The sequence below is a fragment of the Hibiscus syriacus genome, unplaced genomic scaffold (assembly GCF_006381635.1).
Source record: "Hibiscus syriacus cultivar Baekdansim isolate YM2019G1 unplaced genomic scaffold, ASM638163v2 tig00111069_pilon, whole genome shotgun sequence".
NCBI classification, from domain to species: domain Eukaryota; kingdom Viridiplantae; phylum Streptophyta; class Magnoliopsida; order Malvales; family Malvaceae; genus Hibiscus; species Hibiscus syriacus.
Window position 1 is genome coordinate 430,204 of NW_024062970.1, and position 17,838 is coordinate 448,041.

Sequence of the window (17,838 nt, forward strand, 5' to 3'; positions counted from 1 at the left end):
AAATATTATAATTGCAACCTTAAATCATGTCACAAAAATAAGGTTGTAAATAAGACGAGACAGATCGCAAGCTACTCGAGATCGACGATCGACTCGGTCAAGGCTTGATAAATACTCGGATCGAATGAACTCGACTCGAATTCTTAACGAGCCAAAACGAGCTGCTTGATACTCAACTCGAAAAGCTCGTGAGCAGCTCGAAAATATAATATATTAAGATTTTATTTTTTAAAAAATAAATTATTAATAATATTAACATTTATCTGTTGATTGTTTTTTAAAAAATACAGTAAGACTTATATATATTTAAGATTCAGGTTCGAGTTTGAGGCTTCAATCTAGTTAAGTTTAAGATTTTTTTTCATTTTGAGCTGCTCACGAGCTTTAGTTCAGGATTTCGAGTCGACCTTAAAAATTTTAAGCTCGCGAGTTTTCAAGTCGAGTCGACTCGTTTCAGAGTTTTTGAATTGAGCTCAGCAATACTCAAACTCGACTCGGCTCGGCTCGTTTACACCCCTACACACAAAGACAATATGAGTTATTTATAGTGACTTAAGACGATGGCACTGAATAATAGAAATTAAATATATGTTAAATTCTTCTATTAATCAAATGACTCAATAAAATATCACCTTATAATTAGGGACCATTTATGTACTTTACCCATAAATAAATAACAAAAACGCGTTTACTTCATCTATTTTAAAATTTAGCTTCTCTCGTTTTCTCAGAGAAATTTGCAGAGAGGCAGCCATAGATATTATCATAACGTTAAAGCTTTACTTCTTCCTTTTCATTTTCTTAATTTATTTTTTTAATTTTTTCTTCTCTTTGGGATTCATTGCTAGTAATGAGAAACTTTAATCAGATCCATGAAAGATAATTTCATCAAATCATATTTAGAAACCCCATTTTCCACATCTAAGACACCCATAATTCCCCAAACTCCACTCAGATCCACCTTCTTATAGCCCCCAAATTCCATTTCCACTCAACACCCAGTTTTTCTATCGCCCAAATTAAGATACCCAAATCTTCAAAACCCCTCCAAAAAAAGAAAACTCAATGAAAAACCAATCGAAATTATTCACGATCGGGCTAGTATCAGCCTGGTACTCGTCTAACATAGGTGTATTGTTGTTAAACAAGTATTTGCTAAGCAATTACGGCTTCAAATACCCAATCTTCTTAACCATGTGTCACATGACGGCTTGTTCTTTGTTAAGCTACATAGGGATTGCATGGATGAAGATGGTCCCAATGCAAACGATTCGATCCAGGGTTCAGTTCTTCAAGATCTCGGCTTTGAGTTTAGTGTTTTGTGTGTCGGTGGTGTTTGGGAACATCTCTTTGAGGTATTTGCCGGTTAGTTTTAATCAGGCTGTCGGTGCTACGACGCCGTTCTTCACTGCCGTCTTCGCTTACTTGGTGACATTGAAGAGGGAAGCTTGGCTTACTTATATTACTCTTGTTCCTGTTGTTACTGGGGTGATCTTTGCCAGTGGGGTATGCATTTTGTTCCTATTTTTAATCAATCTTTTAGTGTAAAGTTTCGGACTTGGTCTTGCTTCATTTTGTTTAAATATATGTTGCTTATGCTTTTGTCTGAACGATAGATTTTTGAGGGATTTCGTGAAGATTTGATTGGAATTTGGCATTTGGTTTTGCTTCATTTTTGTTTGTTTGTTTTTAAATCTAACCATACCGGTATTCGAATACATTCTTATATCCGACTCACACCGGAGTCCGAGTAATTTAGTGTGAAAATAACTAATTGTTTTAGCTCAATTTGGATGTTTTTCAATGGTAATGACCATGATTTGTGGATTAGCTTTTCTGTTCTCTTGGTTTCGAATGGTTCATCAATGATTCTTTGTATATGCTATTTCCTCATTTGCTCATGCATTTCACATTTTGGATATGTTTTGATTGTAGCATTAAGAAATAAGAAGTGCATAGTCTAAGTGTTGGGCATGGGTATATGTACGACAAGTGACGCTCGTTTTTTTATAAAGTTTTCGTGAAGGTCGGTAGAGGATGGTGGACATTGATGCTTCTAAAATGAAGAATCGGAGAAATATAGCTGGAATATGCCCCTTTTATTGATTTGAAAACCTTCAATTTTGTTTAAATTTTGTCAATTTTAATCATGTTCTGCACTATTCACATTGTTTTGTTTCACTTAATTTGCTTTCTGGTTCTTATTTTTGTTTTGCATCATTTGTTCAACGGCCAAAGGGTGAACCAAGTTTCCATCTGTTCGGGTTTATCATGTGCATTTCGGCTACAGCTGCACGAGCTCTCAAGTCAGTTTTACAAGGAATTTTGCTTTCGTCCGAAGGGTGAGGAGATTTTTGCTTTGCTTCTGCTTCTGCTTCTATGGTTGATGGCATAATTTTCAATATTTTCGCTTTAATTCAGAGACTAGAAACTGGCGCTGAAAATTTGTTGTAATTTTATTTTAGAGAGAAGCTGAATTCCATGAACCTCCTCCTCTACATGGCTCCGATAGCTGTTGTATTTCTACTTCCGGCAACACTCATTATGGAGGAGAATGTGGTTGGTATCACCCTTGCTCTTGCCCGTGACGATGTCAAGATCATTTGGTATCTACTATTCAATTCAGCGCTAGCGTATTTTGTGAATTTGACCAACTTTCTGGTCACAAAACACACCAGCGCCCTAACTTTGCAGGTACGCTACGCATCGGCATTTTATGAGTTTAGTACGTTTAGTTTGCATCTTGTCTTCCGGAAATGAAGATGGATTCTTTAGATCTTTTATACGGAATTACATTAACACAAGTACACCTTTTTCGATCATTCGAACAATAATCTAACTTTGATGATCATATGATAGCATCCATCTTTTAGTTGCTTATTACCAGCACGGTTATTACAAGGGTTACTTATCGATCAAGAAAGTAATTGTGAAGGTTTTGATTTCTTTGTACTCGTAAAATTATGAATAACCCATCTTTTAGCTGTTTATGTAACCGAATTAGTTCCTATGAGTGTTGCTTCTTTATCAAGTTTTCATAGGAATAACCGATGCACAGTATGGGTACTAAGATGTTTGGTCCTGCAGGTTCTAGGAAATGCAAAAGGAGCTGTAGCTGTGGTGGTTTCAATTCTAATTTTTAGAAATCCAGTCTCTGTTACCGGAATGCTCGGATATACACTCACAGTTTTCGGGGTTATACTCTATAGTGAAGCCAAGAAACGAAGCAAATGAGACACCGTTTACGTGCATGATAGTCATATATGTTGGTTCCTTTAGTGCAATGACGTCGACAATGTTTAGAGGCAAAGTTTCAGTCATATGGTAGGCATATGATGCTGCGATTTTGCGCCATAGATATTCATTTACCCCTAGAAGTATGGGAAACTGGTTTTTCTTTTGTATCAGCAATAGCTTTGGGATTTTAGTGAAAGAAAATTAGAGGAAATACCACTTTATGTTCATTCTTTCAAGAAAACAGGTTGTAGAATTGGTCTTTATACAATTCTTTCATGAAGATACAATTGTATTGTTTAATGTGTTAATTAAGCCTTTTTATGCATGGAATCATGCATGTATGAAGATCATGATCAATCATGATGGTCATGCAATGTGAGGATGATAAGAATCAATAATTGTTTTGCTTATCTCAAAGATCTCACGTATGCATGTTATTACTAAGCATGATATCATTAAGGCTACCGATTCGTATAAGAAGTATGATGACCATGTCATCATGACGATCATGCAATGTGAGAGTGACAGAATCCATAATTTCCATTCACAGACTATCGAAAAACTATTGTTTGTATCTCCTCATCTCAGAGTTTCCATGCATGACATGTTATCATTAAGCATGTCATCATTAAACCTACCATTCTCTATAATCTTCACATCCTAAATCTTAATCACTGACTAGAGATCTACATAAAAATGGAATGTACAAGCCTCTTTCTTTGATTCTATTGAGTCTAGTTTCAGCAATTTCTATTTTGATATCTATCCGTGAGCAGAGATTACTACCTCATGAGCATTTCCGTTTTCATTTTGATATTCTGAACATTTCCGTTTTCATTTTGATATTCTAGGCTCCGGCATCATTTCCGACATCGGCTCGAGCTTAATCATCTATTTTCATTTTCCCCGGCTTCGATTCTGTCTCCTCTGCCTTTAGTTTACTTCCCTCTTTAGTCTTGATACCGTCAATTCTCAACGGCTGAAAAAACTCTGGACGGTTGCTCATGAGGTAATAATCTCTGCTCACCGATAGATTATGATCAAGGGTGGTCAAGTAAGGATCATCCCTGTGCTTGATCCAGGCTCTATCAAACTGTATACCTTTGTATCTGCGAGCAGATAGATATTAAAAAAAAAGGATTAGGGCCAAAGAAAAAAGAGGATTTTTAGAAAATGCCTAACGGATTTCGACTGTGACTTACTGCTGAAGCATGATCAGTAGATTAAGAATACTGGTTCGGATTTCTTCACGTGCCTTTCTCAGTGTTGTTTTTTTGTATGATACAGCAAGTTCCTTTACCAATCTGAATAATATTTTCAAGATAGAAAACCACGGAGAAAGAAATAAGGAAGTAAAGTCTACTGAACAATTCACAGAGATTGGTTAATTTATAGAATCCTTTTACTAGATTTTAGTATGAACAGCAAGTCGAAGGAAGATGACAATAACAGGTTTCAATAGAAACAACCACAGACGAAGAATCAGAGCAAGCTTATAGGACTTATTAACATTCACATAAAGACTTCAATCATTATGAAACAAAACAATGTTCTGTTCCATTGAACAATACAACCACCTAACTATAAATCAAATGCAAACCCCAAGGTATATGTACTTAGTTTACTTTTCAAGGTATGGTGACTTCACTAGCCATGTTAGCCGGACAATCGTATGAAGTCGTTTGAGAGCCTGCAGAACAATGAGATTTTAATAGATTGATTCATTTATGTTACCCAGGTTTCTGAAATTTGACGCAATAATCTTACCAGTAGAACTGTTTCATCATCATCAACATGCAACCACTGGAAGAGTAGTGGGAAAATAAGCTCACTATAGGCTACTAACAAAAGGCGCATAGAATTAAAGATTGGATCAATCAACGTAAGCCACACAATTCGTCGCTCTCTATTCCAGGGTTGTCGCTCCAAATGGATCAGCATCTCGGTCAGGATCTTCTGAAACCTATGTAAAAAGCAAATGAAAGAACATGCTAAATGAACAAAACTATCAAGTACATGTCTATGAAATGAACAAAGTAAAACCAGATAAAATGTCAAGAAACAACTATAAAATGATTCAAAATCATCATTACTAACAAAGGGCAGAGAGGCAACATGCTAAATGAACTTTATGCCAAGGACCAAGCATATGGCTTCTTGCAATCCGTTGGTCCATTGATAATCATAAAATTATCCCTAATTTGCTGACTAAGAAGTTTGAGTCCACATTATTAGTTACAACATAATTACGGACAAATTTCTTTTACCTTAAAATTATGTAAACATGAAATGTAACATAATAAGAGCTTGCGGAACTTATTTAACAAAAACAATAAAGAAGCTGAGGAGACAAAGGAAACAGGAATACCACTAGATACAGGGATTATCTTGCATCATAAGAACATACAAAATCTAATCAAAAAACACAATCCAGATGCTTAAGAGGTAAGAAGACAAGTGGTAAAAACATACTTAGTTAACAAACACAACCAAGATATTAAAGAGACAAAGAAAACAATTCTACAGCAAACTAAACTTGGTTAACAAACACAAGAGCTAAAGGGTTTATCTTGTACCACAAGAGCATACTAAACTTAGTTAATAAGCACAATCAAATTATCAAAATGCTAAAGAAATGAAGAAAAGATGTATACCACAGACTACGGGGATTATCTCTGTGAATGCAAGTAACAAGTAACACCGACATCTCTACGACGTACTGCCATATAGCATCAGTCGAAGCAATGTTTTGGCAGCAGGCACCAAGAATCATGTCTCCATACAAATCAAACGCCCCTGCATTCACATTTTTCGCTGCATGTATGAAGCTAATCATCCCCTGCCCCTAAACATAATCAATGACAACAAAAAGAAGGAATATAATTCTTAATCTCAAGAATTTATAATAAAAATATTAAAATTACAAAGTGCTTACTTTCACCTCCGGAGACCAGTGATCAAGACATGTTAAAGCACAATGAATAACAAAATTCATCATTTTATCCAAATCCGGATACTCAATCTACAAACAGAGAAAGATTATAAATATTAATTTTCTTTTTAAATAAAAGAAGAAGAAAAATGAAAAATCTACTTCTGAGAAAAATATGAGATACCTGACAAACAAACCATCTAAATTGATTAGCAGCCAAAATGGCCCTAGTCGAAGCGGCGGAAAATTCATCAGTTTCATCACTCTTGTCAATCGAGCTCTTTTTAATAGTGTCATTCAAAACCGGAACGATTACTGGAAATAATTGGACTACCAATTTTTGCTTCTCGCCAAACCAAGCGACGGCGTCGCAAGCTTTCGTGAGGTCGGAAAAGGCAGTTTCTGCGGCGGTCGAAAGGTGGTCCGGTATCCATGTGAGAAGCTCGTGAGTGGAGGAGCGAGAAGATGATAGCAATGCGCAAGCTAAGACGAATCTATCCATATATGAATCTGGTGAAAGAAGAGATTCGAGCGCTGATCTTGTTGAGACTCTTGACGTTTCTTGAGTAGAATATGGTGTTTTCAAGACCGAGTCGAGGAGTTGCTTCTTTAATCTGAAAACGGAAAGTAATGAAAATATTTAGATTAAATGAAAAAAAAAGAGAGCAAATAGAGAGAAAGAAAGAAAGAAGAAAGAAAAGAGCTTACTCGGTGAGTCGACCTGGGACATTGGGGAGTGAGTTCGTCATTTCCGACTGAGTTGAAACTTGGGTTCGTTTTTAGATCAGCGCGAGTTTGTTACACTAGGAAATACGTGAAAATGTTGGGTTAGAAGTTCCTTTTATAGTTTTCCTCGATACTTATTCAAGGTCTAATTATTTTTCTAGTCCATTTACTATGCGGCAATTTAGAATTTAACCCCTCAACTTTAGTTCAATATAATATTTTTATTTATTTTAAGTTTAATTTCTTTTCTAATCCATTTTCGTCATTTCCATTAATTATTAATTTAAAGAATAAAGTTCAATAAAAATATGTACAACTTATGCTCATCTTTAATTGCAATTTAAACAATTATTTTATGAAGATGAAACATCTTATTCTTAAAATTATTTTTTGTTTAAATATATGAAATTATTTTTATCATTATAATAAAACGAAAAAAATGAATAGATAAAATCTAATAAATATTGAATTATATTTTATATTAATCTTGGATTACACTTTTATTTTAATTTGAATTTTTGAAACTTATAGATAAACAATATCTCAAGATAAAATATTATGAAAATAAATAATTGAGAGAGAATATATATATATTTTTCAAGAAAATATTATTAAAACCATTTATGTATGATTGATTTATAAATTTCAATTTTATCTTAAAGAGCAATATCCATTGAAACATTTAAAAATAAGTTTAAAAGTTGATAAATGTAATTATATATTATATGTTAAGATATATTTATGAGTTTAGATAATAATATATATAAGTTTATCCTTTTAAAGTTTTTGGATTAATAGTATTTTAAATCTGTAACGGTTTAAAACTGAAAAAAAAAAAAGCAGACTTTATATCCTTCTAATTTATTAAGGATTCCGCGCCAGATAGGGGTCGAACCTACGACCTTCTGCTTAGGAAACAGACGCTCTATCCACTGGGCTACAAGCGCAACTTTGTTCTCACACCTTGGTAAATAGTATATAAATATATTATCTTCTTCCTAAGTCGAGAGGTTAGTATTCCATTTAGTCGAGTTGAAGAGTTTTATTTTATAACTCTAATTTTTAAATTGAATTGTTCAATTTTTTGTTTAAATTTAGTTATAAATATTTATACTGTTATAGTTTTAGAATGACTTCACTAAATGAAAGTAAAAGTGCTTTTGCAAATTCATGGAAGAACCAGAGAACATGAATACACTCATGTACCAACCTTTTAGTAGTTGGGCTAATGACAGTGATGCTAGAGTAGTTTCCTTGAAAAAAAAATTATGCTTTACTTTTATGCTTCAGTTTGGACACATTTTGATCCTTGTAAATGTTCACGTTGGTACATGAAATACGAGCAGTGGCACCTGGTTCAACATGGATAGCTGCAATTGGTTACAGGCCTTAATTTTCATCTAATCTTCACTATTGATGGTTTGCAGGTTTATCTATTAATGTTGTTTATTTCATGCTTCATGATATAATTGCAATGGCCTTTCTTGACGAAATTAAATTAAAAAGAGAACTGGTCGATGATCTTTTCGATCAGAAAAACCTCTAAATAAGTGAAAAAAGACGACAGTAAATTTAAAGAAAAAATATTTTCTTTTGAAGAATACGACTCTAACGTCCTATGTTAATATTTCTTAACGACGACAGACGATAATGATCTTAATGAAAACAAATTAAAAATTTAATGACCGTGTTATAAATCCTAAAAACTGCAATGATCAAAATATAAATGGTAAATGATTGGGATTTAATTACAATTAAATTATGACAAAACTGCAGATACATTTATCTACAATTATTCATTTTCAAAGAACAAAAGAAACAGAACATTCATTATTTAATCAATACCTTCTTGTCTTAAGCCTGAAAGTTTAGCACCATCACTATTCGAACACGATTCATCCGAGCCGCTAGATTCCATCAGCTTATTTGCATCAGGATCGTCACAGATATTGCTGCTGCTACATCGTTTTATAATACTATCTACCATGGAGCTGGAAGAAAGTGTAATCAAACTCACGGCCGCAATGCCTTCGGCAATGGCGTTAACGTCTCTAGTTCCACTGTACAGACTACGGCTTCCGGCAACAAAGATACCTTTTTTCTCGTCGGCACTAGTTAGAACTGCTGGAAATACATCGATCAATGGAGGGTTACTCTGTGTTGAACCACTGATAAGCAGCCGAAGAGTTTCTCTGGCACCCTTCTCGACCACGGATTCAGTGTTCACGAGTTGTGGATGTAACTGTGGGATTGTTGTTGAAAGGGAGGAGCCGGCGCTAACCAAGTAACCTTGTCCTCCTGAAGAGCAAACGCCAATGACCGGAATATGAACAATGGGATCACAGATCAAAGGTGTGAAGGTTGGAATTTGTTGTGAACTTGCCATTGGCAGTCGGACCAAAGGCTCAGGGAGGAAAGCTGGAAAATCCAATGAAGGGATATCGGCCAGATCGAGAAGCGATGCTGGGTTCAACAAGCTGGAAGAACTATTCATTGGCAATATTGAAGAAAGTGGTGGAAGCTTCATAGACTCGATTGATGAGGTTGGGAATTCAGAAACAGCCGAGTGTTGCAGAGTCGATGATCCTGAGGGGCACCAACAATAATAAGGTGAAAAGACAGGAGATCCTAAAGAAGAAACTTCAGATACAGAGGTCAAAGCTGGTGGTACGGAAAATTTTCCTAGGGATTCAAGGAAGTTCGGAAGGAACGGACAACTCTTGACATTCGGAAGCTTATCATTTTGACATTGGTTGCCACCATCAGAGGGACCATTAGTAATAGGTGAAGTAATTGCAAGGCTCTCACTTACTGAAAGATGATTTTCTCCTCGCCGTCGTAATTTCTCCCTGGCATTGCTCCTCAAGGAAGAAAAGTTTCGGGTCAAACCCTCTTTGAAAGAACTTGATCTTGGACTTAAACTACCTTGATAAAGTGCATTCACCTTGAGTACTTGACTGCTAGTGTTCCGTGATCGCAAAGATTTTGATGTTGTTGATGAAGATTGTCCACTGTGCACATCGATGGGGTTGAGCACGGAATCAGGTGAAGGTTGACCTGAATAACTTGCTTGTGTACTACTCATTGTTGATCCAACAAGATAGGCTCTAAGCTGAGTTACAAAGCAGCCAAGTCGTGACTCGCTGATTCCAGTCAATTCAGCAATTGATGGTTTTCTTTTTATCAAATCCTTCATCTATCATGAAAAGAACATAAATATTATTTGGCAATCATTTCAAAAACAAAATCCATTACTGTGAGTATCAGAGAGTTACAAAAATAACTTGGGAGATGCTAAACTGATGTGAATAATAAGTAGAATTAAAGAGAATTCTAAACTTCTTTGTAGGTACCGCAATTCTTTGCACAATGTTACTTGGATTTGATTGATATTATTGAATGAGTATATATCCGACACGAGCATATTAAATTTCATGCTTTTAGAAGGCCCCTTGGAGAGCCGTATCTTCATGCTCATGTCTGGATATTTGAAATAGGTATTTCAGAAAAATGATGAGTATGAGAAACATAGTCAATATGCATAGGGAAGCTACTAACGAGAAAACCACCTTTGAGAGCAATTCAGTCCCCAGGAGATTTGATTTCTCTGAGCACCAATAGTAAAAAGTTTTGCCATCTGGGATCTTCACAAGGAAAGATCGTCCAGAATGGTCTGCTGGGATCTCATCGATGGAAACAGCAGCACACTGATATTCATCACTTACGATGAACAGTCTCTCAGTTTGACCGTCATCCCCAACAAATGAAAGGCGCAAGTCCGATGTAGGCAAGAGTGTAAGAATCAAATTTCCCCTGCATAAATTCAAGAGGTTTCAGGAAATATTTTAGACAAGGTAAAAAAATCAACAGTTATAATCATAAACACCAAGAGAAAAATCAAGTTACAGATTGATTACCAATACAAATAGATTTATACCGCCTTCTTTTAGAAAGTTTCAGACCAATTAAATACCTTAATGACTGTTAACCGGGAGATTGGAACCTGTATGGTTTTGCAATTAACAGGTGGGACCATTGTCTTCTTTCATATATAGCAAACTTTTGCTTATTTCTTATAAATAAATAAGTAGTCCATCCAAAAAAAATCCAGTTTAAGCATAAATATCAAGTCTATTACCTAACACCTTACACGTAGCAAGCTGTGACAAGCCTTTCTGATTCTGAAGGCCAGTCATTACATTTTATATACTTTCCCATAATAGTCTTCCTGATTCTAAAACAAACAAATCCTGTGACATGCCTTACACAACTATTTTTACATAAACATAGACAAACTGAACAGCAACAAGATATTATCATAAATAACCTTCCAGAAATCGGTCCTTAACGACCAAAATAAAATACCAAACACAATGATAAGGTATCATACAGCAAAAGACCAAACACAATATGATAGAATGTATCAAGGAAAGTAAACAGTTCAAATTTCAACAAATCACATCAAAAGCGAAGACGACTGACACTGAGAAAACATCATAACTATAATTCACACAAAATGTAACTAGCACTCGATCCTACTTAAAATTGATTTTACTAAATTCAACCCTATATATTCTCAAGATGAAACTACCTTTACTTCCTCATAATTCAGAGATCATTACAGAATACACCCACTTTACCTACAAGTCAAAAGGTATATTTATTTGGAAGCATGAACATGATGGCCAATAACAAACTAAAATAGAACCCTGAAACTTTTATTAACTATTAACAACTAATTTAAAAAGCTTCCATTCAAATTATATTCTAGGGTAATCCTGCTACCAAAGGAAAGATTCCAATCGAGGAAATCAATTAAAGTAGTTGCTAAATCAAAGCACTATTGAGACAACTTGTAATATAGGACTAGGGATCTAGATATAGGATATTTTACAGAAACAGTCAATCAGTCATGCAAGCAAAACTATGCCGAAATCACTGGAAGTGATGCAGCAATCTAGAAAATCGTGAAAACCAATCCACTATAGACTAAACATAATGCCAAAATAAACAAGAATGTCTTTCAATGTTAAAACAATAAATGCTACCTAGAATTATCAGTCGAAAAGTAAATAAATGAAAAGCATGCAATACAACTAAGATATATAGAGTACAATAACATATCAATGACCAAGTCCAAAGATCAAGAGATTTGTATTTGAAACAAGTCACTTGGAAATTCTAGCACATATAATCATACAAAAATACATGGCATACAAACTTACAGGTAGTAAAATTAAGAATTGTACTAGAAAATTTGGCAAGAATACTATACGCAACCAAGCGTAAGAAAGACCAAATAAATAGGAAAGCCATTAATGACACGCTAATGAGTATGGATGAATTAATGGATCTAACAGAATAAATGTTCACTTCTGATCTCAATTATAACTATAACATTGAAAACCATTCATCACTTTTACCTAATTTGATAATTCCAAATTTAACAAAAGAAAGAAAGAAAGAAAATCAACCAAAACTGGCAAGTTTCCAGAGATTAATTACCATTGCAAATGAATACGAATGATAGATCCAGGGAATACGAATCTATGATAAATTAGAGACCACAAATCAATAAAAATTGAATTACCTTACAGCACAAGGGTGAAAACGAGTTCCTTGTTTGTTTATCTTCCCTACTCGAACTGAAACCAAAGGTATGCAGAAACACCTCGCCAGCATACCAACTTCCGATGGCTCAAAGTGCTGCAAATTTCATGGAAACAAATGAAGTTATACACACACAAAAACTAAAAACAACAACAACAACAACAACAACAAAATCATATTCTCATATATAATATATAACGGGGGTAAGGGAGGTAGGGTAGTACACAAATTCATGTATATAATATATAACGGGGGTAAGGGAGGTAGGGTAGTACACAAATTCATGTTGAAAGCAGCTTTCATCGAATATCTCCGACAATTAAAAAATTAAAAATAAAAATAAAATATAATATATGTATAAATAAATAAATAAATATATGTCAATTGAAATTCCAACTTATCAAAAAGCACCTGACTCAAATGAGCTAACAATCGATCCTCAGCGATGCCGTTTGAAACGTTGACTTTCAACAAAGGCTTTAGCCTCTCATCGGTTCGACAGGCGCCGATTAATTGCATATCTAAAGCTTGTAACCATTGAAGAACCCTATCCTCTCTATCGCTCTGTTGAAGCAACAAATCCCCGTCGTTTTCATCAACGAATATGTCAGTCAATCGTTCCGCGAGTCCGATTCCGTTACTTATCTCATCGTTTTGCCTCGTGCCTGTTCCAGATCCAACTCCCTCACGCGATGAATCGAACAATTCGTCACCATTTTGATCCGCACGATTGTCATCAACAAATTCTCTGTTTCCCGAATCGGCCATTGTTGATATTTTTAAACCACGGATTTCCCCCCAAAAAAAACCTCTTAAAATCAATTTCTTTCGAAATTTCTTCAATTTACGAAGGAATCTAACGTTTTTAATTCGTTAATTCTCTTATCCAAATTATTAGAATTAAAAGCGTTGGTTTTTTAGAGATAGAGAGACTGAGAGAGGAAATTATTAGAGAGATAGAAATAGAATGGTCTTTATATACGAAGGAAGAAAATACGAGCGGACGTGAAGATGATTTATGCAATACAGATTATTACCCAGTTTGAGATCCGTTGTTTTGATTGATTGTTTAGATACCCACGTAATTTTTTTATATAGTATTTTCCTTAGTAGTACGGACCCCACTAGAATAGAAATGCAGAGGGATAACGACGGCGCATTTACTTAACATACACATTTTGTCCCTAACATTCCCAATTTAACACACGTTGATCATTATTTCCCGAAATAGCACTCATTGGTTGAGGTGGCATAAAGGCGCGTTCTCGGGGACACGCTTTCACGAGATTCTGATGACTCAGCTGCTACGTGTGGAAGGCGTATTCCCGGTGACGTGTCTTCCATTAAATGTCATAAATGCCCTCTATTAATCGTCCGCTGTAAGGGATTGAAACTAACCCTTTCAGAGTTAATCTGCAAGAGAAGTGGTGTGATTGTGATTTCTTTCAAGCACTCAAATATCCATGTTCTCATGTTATTGCAGCTTGCTCACATTCGCATTTGGACTACAAAAATTATGTTGATCCCGTATACCAACTTTCACAAGTATTCAAGGTATATGAATTTGAGTTTCCGCCAATTAGAAACGAAATAGACCCTGATGAGATTCAAACTTGACTTACAATTGTACCAAATTCATTGCTTTTGAGGGACTCATGTCGTCCAAAATCTACTAGAATACATTGTGATATGGATATTCGTGAGAAGTCAACAGAACAAAAACGATGTGGACATTGTAGAAACATCAGACACAATAGAAAAAAATGTCTAGCTCTGTTATCATCACATAACCGTTAACCCTTATGTAATTAATATTCTATTTAAATGAATGTTTTTGTTTCTAATATTTAAATGTAATTGCATTTTCTATAATTTCTCAATGTATGTACACCTAAATAATTTTTTTAATTTTTATTTAAAAACTATTTTATGATATTTATTTAAAAAAATAATTAATATTATTTATTATAAAAAATTAATTATTAATTTTAAAATATTATAATAATTTCACCTTCTAAGCAGAGAAAAAATGTTAAATTAAACAAATTAAAAGTAAGACTAAATTGATAAAATATGTAACTATTGAAGATTAAATGTGTAATTATTCTAATTTAATTAACTTATGCATCAATATTTTCTTTAAATATTGATAACAAATGACTAGATTGATAACATTTAAATAATTAATTGATAAAATTAATAGATCGATAATAAAAAATAATAATAATATATAACAATACGTGTAATATTATAATTTCATACATTTTTTCTATAACTACAATAAGATCAAACCTAGTTTTCATCTATTATTTCATCCGATTAATGTCGCGTGGAATGGGTGAATGTCAAAATCCTTGAAACATATAATACTAAAACCTAATTTCGCTCCACCTTGAACACACATATAAAAAATATATTCGATAATCCTTAAATTATAATCGAAACACTTTACATAATATATTAATTATTTATAATAATAATAAAAATAAAATCTTTATTATTAAAATAAATACCAGCGTGACATCTGACTCAGCAGAACCTATATAAAATGGCTGCTCGCTCATGTGGTGCAATGGTCCATGCATTTGAGTGCATCTATTATAACAATTTATCTGAGAAGGACCAAGTGGCTGCTCGCTCATGTGGAGGCCCTTGCCATAGGTAGTTTATTGATATACTCTTGCTCTCTCTGTTGCGATTGCCTTTTCAATTCTTGGATTGTTTTCCGTTGTCTTGTTATAATTGAGATACATACTAAAACTTTGGAAACTTGTGATGCAGAAAGCTTCCCAACTGTACGCTGAAATATGCCATGTTGATAAATGCCCGATAAGTGCAACAAGGAATTCTGCATTTGCATGTGTGAAACCCACATTTCCCCGTTCCTTTTATCGAGTAATATGTTGCTGAGATAATTGCCATGGCGGAGGCAGTTCCTAGTCACTGTTCTTTGCTTAAAAACTTCAATTCTTGTTTACTATTTCCGACAGAAATTTGTTGCCACCATCAAGCGTGTGCTTTTGTTTATCGTCATCATAGTGGCTCTGATAGCCATAACATATATATTACGGTTACAAAGGTCCGTTGAGGCTCTCGGATTGGATGAATGAAGCCGAACTGCAACGAGCAAAACAAAGACGTTCACGAATCTCATCTCTCTCGGCTTTACCGGCTCTCATTAGGGTAACAACATATCTAGCTACGATGGTTTCTCGAGACCCTCGAACGAACCGAAAGAAGACATCGATGCTTCCGGACTTGTTCTCGATCGAATTTTTGTTACATAAACTGAAGAGGTAATCAAATTTAGGTATCTTGCTAACACATTCTTTCTTCCTAATAGGTTAAGAGAATGGTCGCTCGCCATATCCATCTATGAACTTGAAGGGTGTGAGAGTTTTCTGGATTTTCTTGTTTCAACTTAGGCGTGCTTCCAAATTTAGCCAAAGGAAAGAGGTGGTTTCAACCACCGGCCAACGGCCCACCACCTTTATCTCACCGACATGCGCCACAACATTTTGTTCTTTTAATTCTTGGCTTAAGAATCATGAGTTAATTCAAGTGGTAAGTAGTTTGATTCCGTTAAAATAATGTTTCAAATTTGAGTAATTGTGTATGTAAAAAATTCCTGCTGAAAGGCTCACCTACCAAAATCAGATGTGCGACGTAAGTCGGTCTAAATTAGTTAGGGCAAAGAACCAAGAGGCAACTAAAAAAAAATTAATAGTGGGGCACCGTTCGATTCATTGGGTCTATGAAATTAATGGCTCATAAATTTGCATTATTATACACTTCTTGGTGAAATTCTGAATTTCATCCTCTTATTTTAAAAAATTTGAGAAGTTAGTCCATCCACTTTAATTTCTCATAATTTAGTCCTTGCACTTTATGAAAACTAAAAGGTTTGTCAAATTATTGGAAAACACATAACTTGAACTGTTGACTTTTGTTAATTTGTTTCATTTAAACCATTAATTTGTTAATTTTTATTATTTTCTTGTATATAAATTGTTAAACGATTAACTTATAGGTCTATGCTTTAATGACAATGTTTAAGAGTGTTGTCCAATCGGAGTATTATCTAGGTTTTTTTAGAAAATATGTGAATTGGATTTTGATAAATTAAAGTAAAAAGATAATGTTTCAATTTTTTGTAAAGTACAAGGATACAATTCACAATTAAACCAATATTTTATTACATCATAGTTTATATTAATTTGGTGTCTAATGCAACAACCATTCAATGATCGAAGAATCATACCACCAAATGACATGAAAAAGAAAAACTATGAATCTCGGCCGTACACGTGTCGGGATGAAGATAGCAACCATGCCTAATTATATTGACTAAAAACCCTAAAAGTTTAATCCAAATCATTTTTTATTAAGCTAATATGATTACAATGTAATATGTTTTAAGTACTCTCAACCATTTGATAATAAACGTTGAATTATCCTGTTAAAATCGTTGATGTTTGAACTCGTAACTTTTAAAAATAATAATAATTCTTTTAATCACTGAGGTAAATTGATTAATGCTTTAATCCAAACCATCTTTTCCCTCTAAAATGTACATCATTTTTTTTTAAATTTCAAGATCATCCATTTTTTTTCAATATAAAATTAATGTATATTATTAATCTCATAAATAATTTCTCTTTTTTATATATATATTTTTTATTAAGCTAAGGTGATTATAAGGTAGTATATGTTTTAAATACTCTCAATCATTTGACAATGAACGCTCAATCACCCTGCTACAGTCAATTTTAGGGATGGGCATGGGTCGTGTGGGGTCGGGTCGGGTTTTTGGTCCACCCGACCCGAGAACAAAGGATCCTCCACCCGAGACCCGACCCAACCAAAACAAAATTTCACCCGACATATAACTTAGAAACCCGACTCGAAATAATAAAAAAATATTATTTTTATTCAATAAAAAACAATTACTTAATTGAAAATTTTATATATAGAGGGGTATTATTGTAATTATTCCTAAATATATAAGATAAAATTATATATTTTTTCGAGTCGGGTCGGGTATTTTTCACCCTAAACCCGAACCCGAACTTCACACTTAAAAAAATCCGACCCGACCCGACCCGACCGAACCCGATTTTTTTTATAAAAGAAATCGATCTGATCGGGTCGGTTCAGGGTCCCATGCCCATCTTTAGTCAATTATGCTCGAACTATAATCTCTAAGAAAAACAACAATTCCTTTAATCACTGAGGTAAATTAGTTCGTGTATTTATTTTATATATATTTTTTAAAATGGTCGGTATTTTCATATAAAATATCAGTTAAATTTTTTATCATATCATTGTATCGA

At 34.2% G+C, this 17,838-nt stretch overlaps 3 protein-coding genes and 1 non-coding gene across 4 annotated transcripts; 1 reads left to right on the forward strand and 3 right to left on the reverse strand.

The window, feature by feature from the left end:
- The first annotated feature begins 743 nt into the window (after positions 1-743).
- Positions 744-3,473, forward strand: LOC120151719 (probable sugar phosphate/phosphate translocator At3g11320). Its single transcript, XM_039164096.1, has 4 exons — positions 744-1,506; positions 2,239-2,342; positions 2,466-2,694; positions 3,088-3,473. The coding sequence occupies exons 1-4, from the start codon at positions 1,066-1,068 to the stop codon at positions 3,232-3,234; spliced, it is 921 nt and encodes a 306-aa protein (XP_039020027.1). The 5' UTR covers positions 744-1,065; the 3' UTR covers positions 3,235-3,473.
- A 647-nt stretch (positions 3,474-4,120) lies between these two features.
- LOC120151818 (uncharacterized protein At2g39910-like) lies at positions 4,121-6,918 on the reverse strand. Its single transcript, XM_039164163.1, has 8 exons — positions 6,878-6,918; positions 6,354-6,783; positions 6,173-6,259; positions 5,892-6,082; positions 5,005-5,200; positions 4,863-4,927; positions 4,440-4,541; positions 4,121-4,346 (listed from the first exon to the last, which is right to left on the reverse strand). Exons 1-8 carry the CDS (start codon positions 6,916-6,918, stop codon positions 4,121-4,123), a joined length of 1,338 nt encoding a protein of 445 aa, XP_039020094.1.
- An 851-nt stretch (positions 6,919-7,769) lies between these two features.
- On the reverse strand, positions 7,770-7,842 carry TRNAR-CCU. The gene has a single exon. It is a non-coding gene; the product is annotated as a tRNA-Arg (tRNA).
- Positions 7,843-8,621: 779 nt separating this feature from the next.
- LOC120151792 lies at positions 8,622-13,456 on the reverse strand. The gene is made up of 5 exons (XM_039164147.1): positions 12,917-13,456; positions 12,486-12,601; positions 10,465-10,708; positions 9,635-10,091; positions 8,622-9,481 (listed from the first exon to the last, which is right to left on the reverse strand). The coding sequence occupies exons 1-5, from the start codon at positions 13,271-13,273 to the stop codon at positions 8,730-8,732; spliced, it is 1,926 nt and encodes a 641-aa protein (XP_039020078.1). The 5' UTR covers positions 13,274-13,456; the 3' UTR covers positions 8,622-8,729.
- Positions 13,457-17,838: the final 4,382 nt, after the last annotated feature.

Coding starts and splice junctions, on each gene's coding strand:
- LOC120151719 (XM_039164096.1), top strand. CDS start 1,066: ATGAAAAACCAATCGAAATTATTCACGATCGGGCTAGTATCAGCCTGG. Junction 2,343..2,465: donor ATTTTGCTTTCGTCCGAAGG/GTGAGGAGATTT, acceptor ATTTTATTTTAG/AGAGAAGCTGAATTCCATGA. Junction 2,695..3,087: donor CCAGCGCCCTAACTTTGCAG/GTACGCTACGCA, acceptor TTGGTCCTGCAG/GTTCTAGGAAATGCAAAAGG.
- LOC120151818 (XM_039164163.1), bottom strand. CDS start 6,918: ATGACGAACTCACTCCCCAATGTCCCAGGTCGACTCACCGA. Junction 6,784..6,877: donor GTCCCAGGTCGACTCACCGA/GTAAGCTCTTTT, acceptor TTCCGTTTTCAG/ATTAAAGAAGCAACTCCTCG. Junction 4,542..4,862: donor AAGTCACCATACCTTGAAAA/GTAAACTAAGTA, acceptor AATATTATTCAG/ATTGGTAAAGGAACTTGCTG.
- LOC120151792 (XM_039164147.1), bottom strand. CDS start 13,273: ATGGCCGATTCGGGAAACAGAGAATTTGTTGATGACAATCGTGCGGAT. Junction 10,709..12,485: donor TTTCACCCTTGTGCTGTAAG/GTAATTCAATTT, acceptor GAATTTATGCAG/GGGAAATTTGATTCTTACAC. Junction 9,482..9,634: donor TGGCAACCAATGTCAAAATG/ATAAGCTTCCGA, acceptor GGTGCCCCTCAG/GATCATCGACTCTGCAACAC.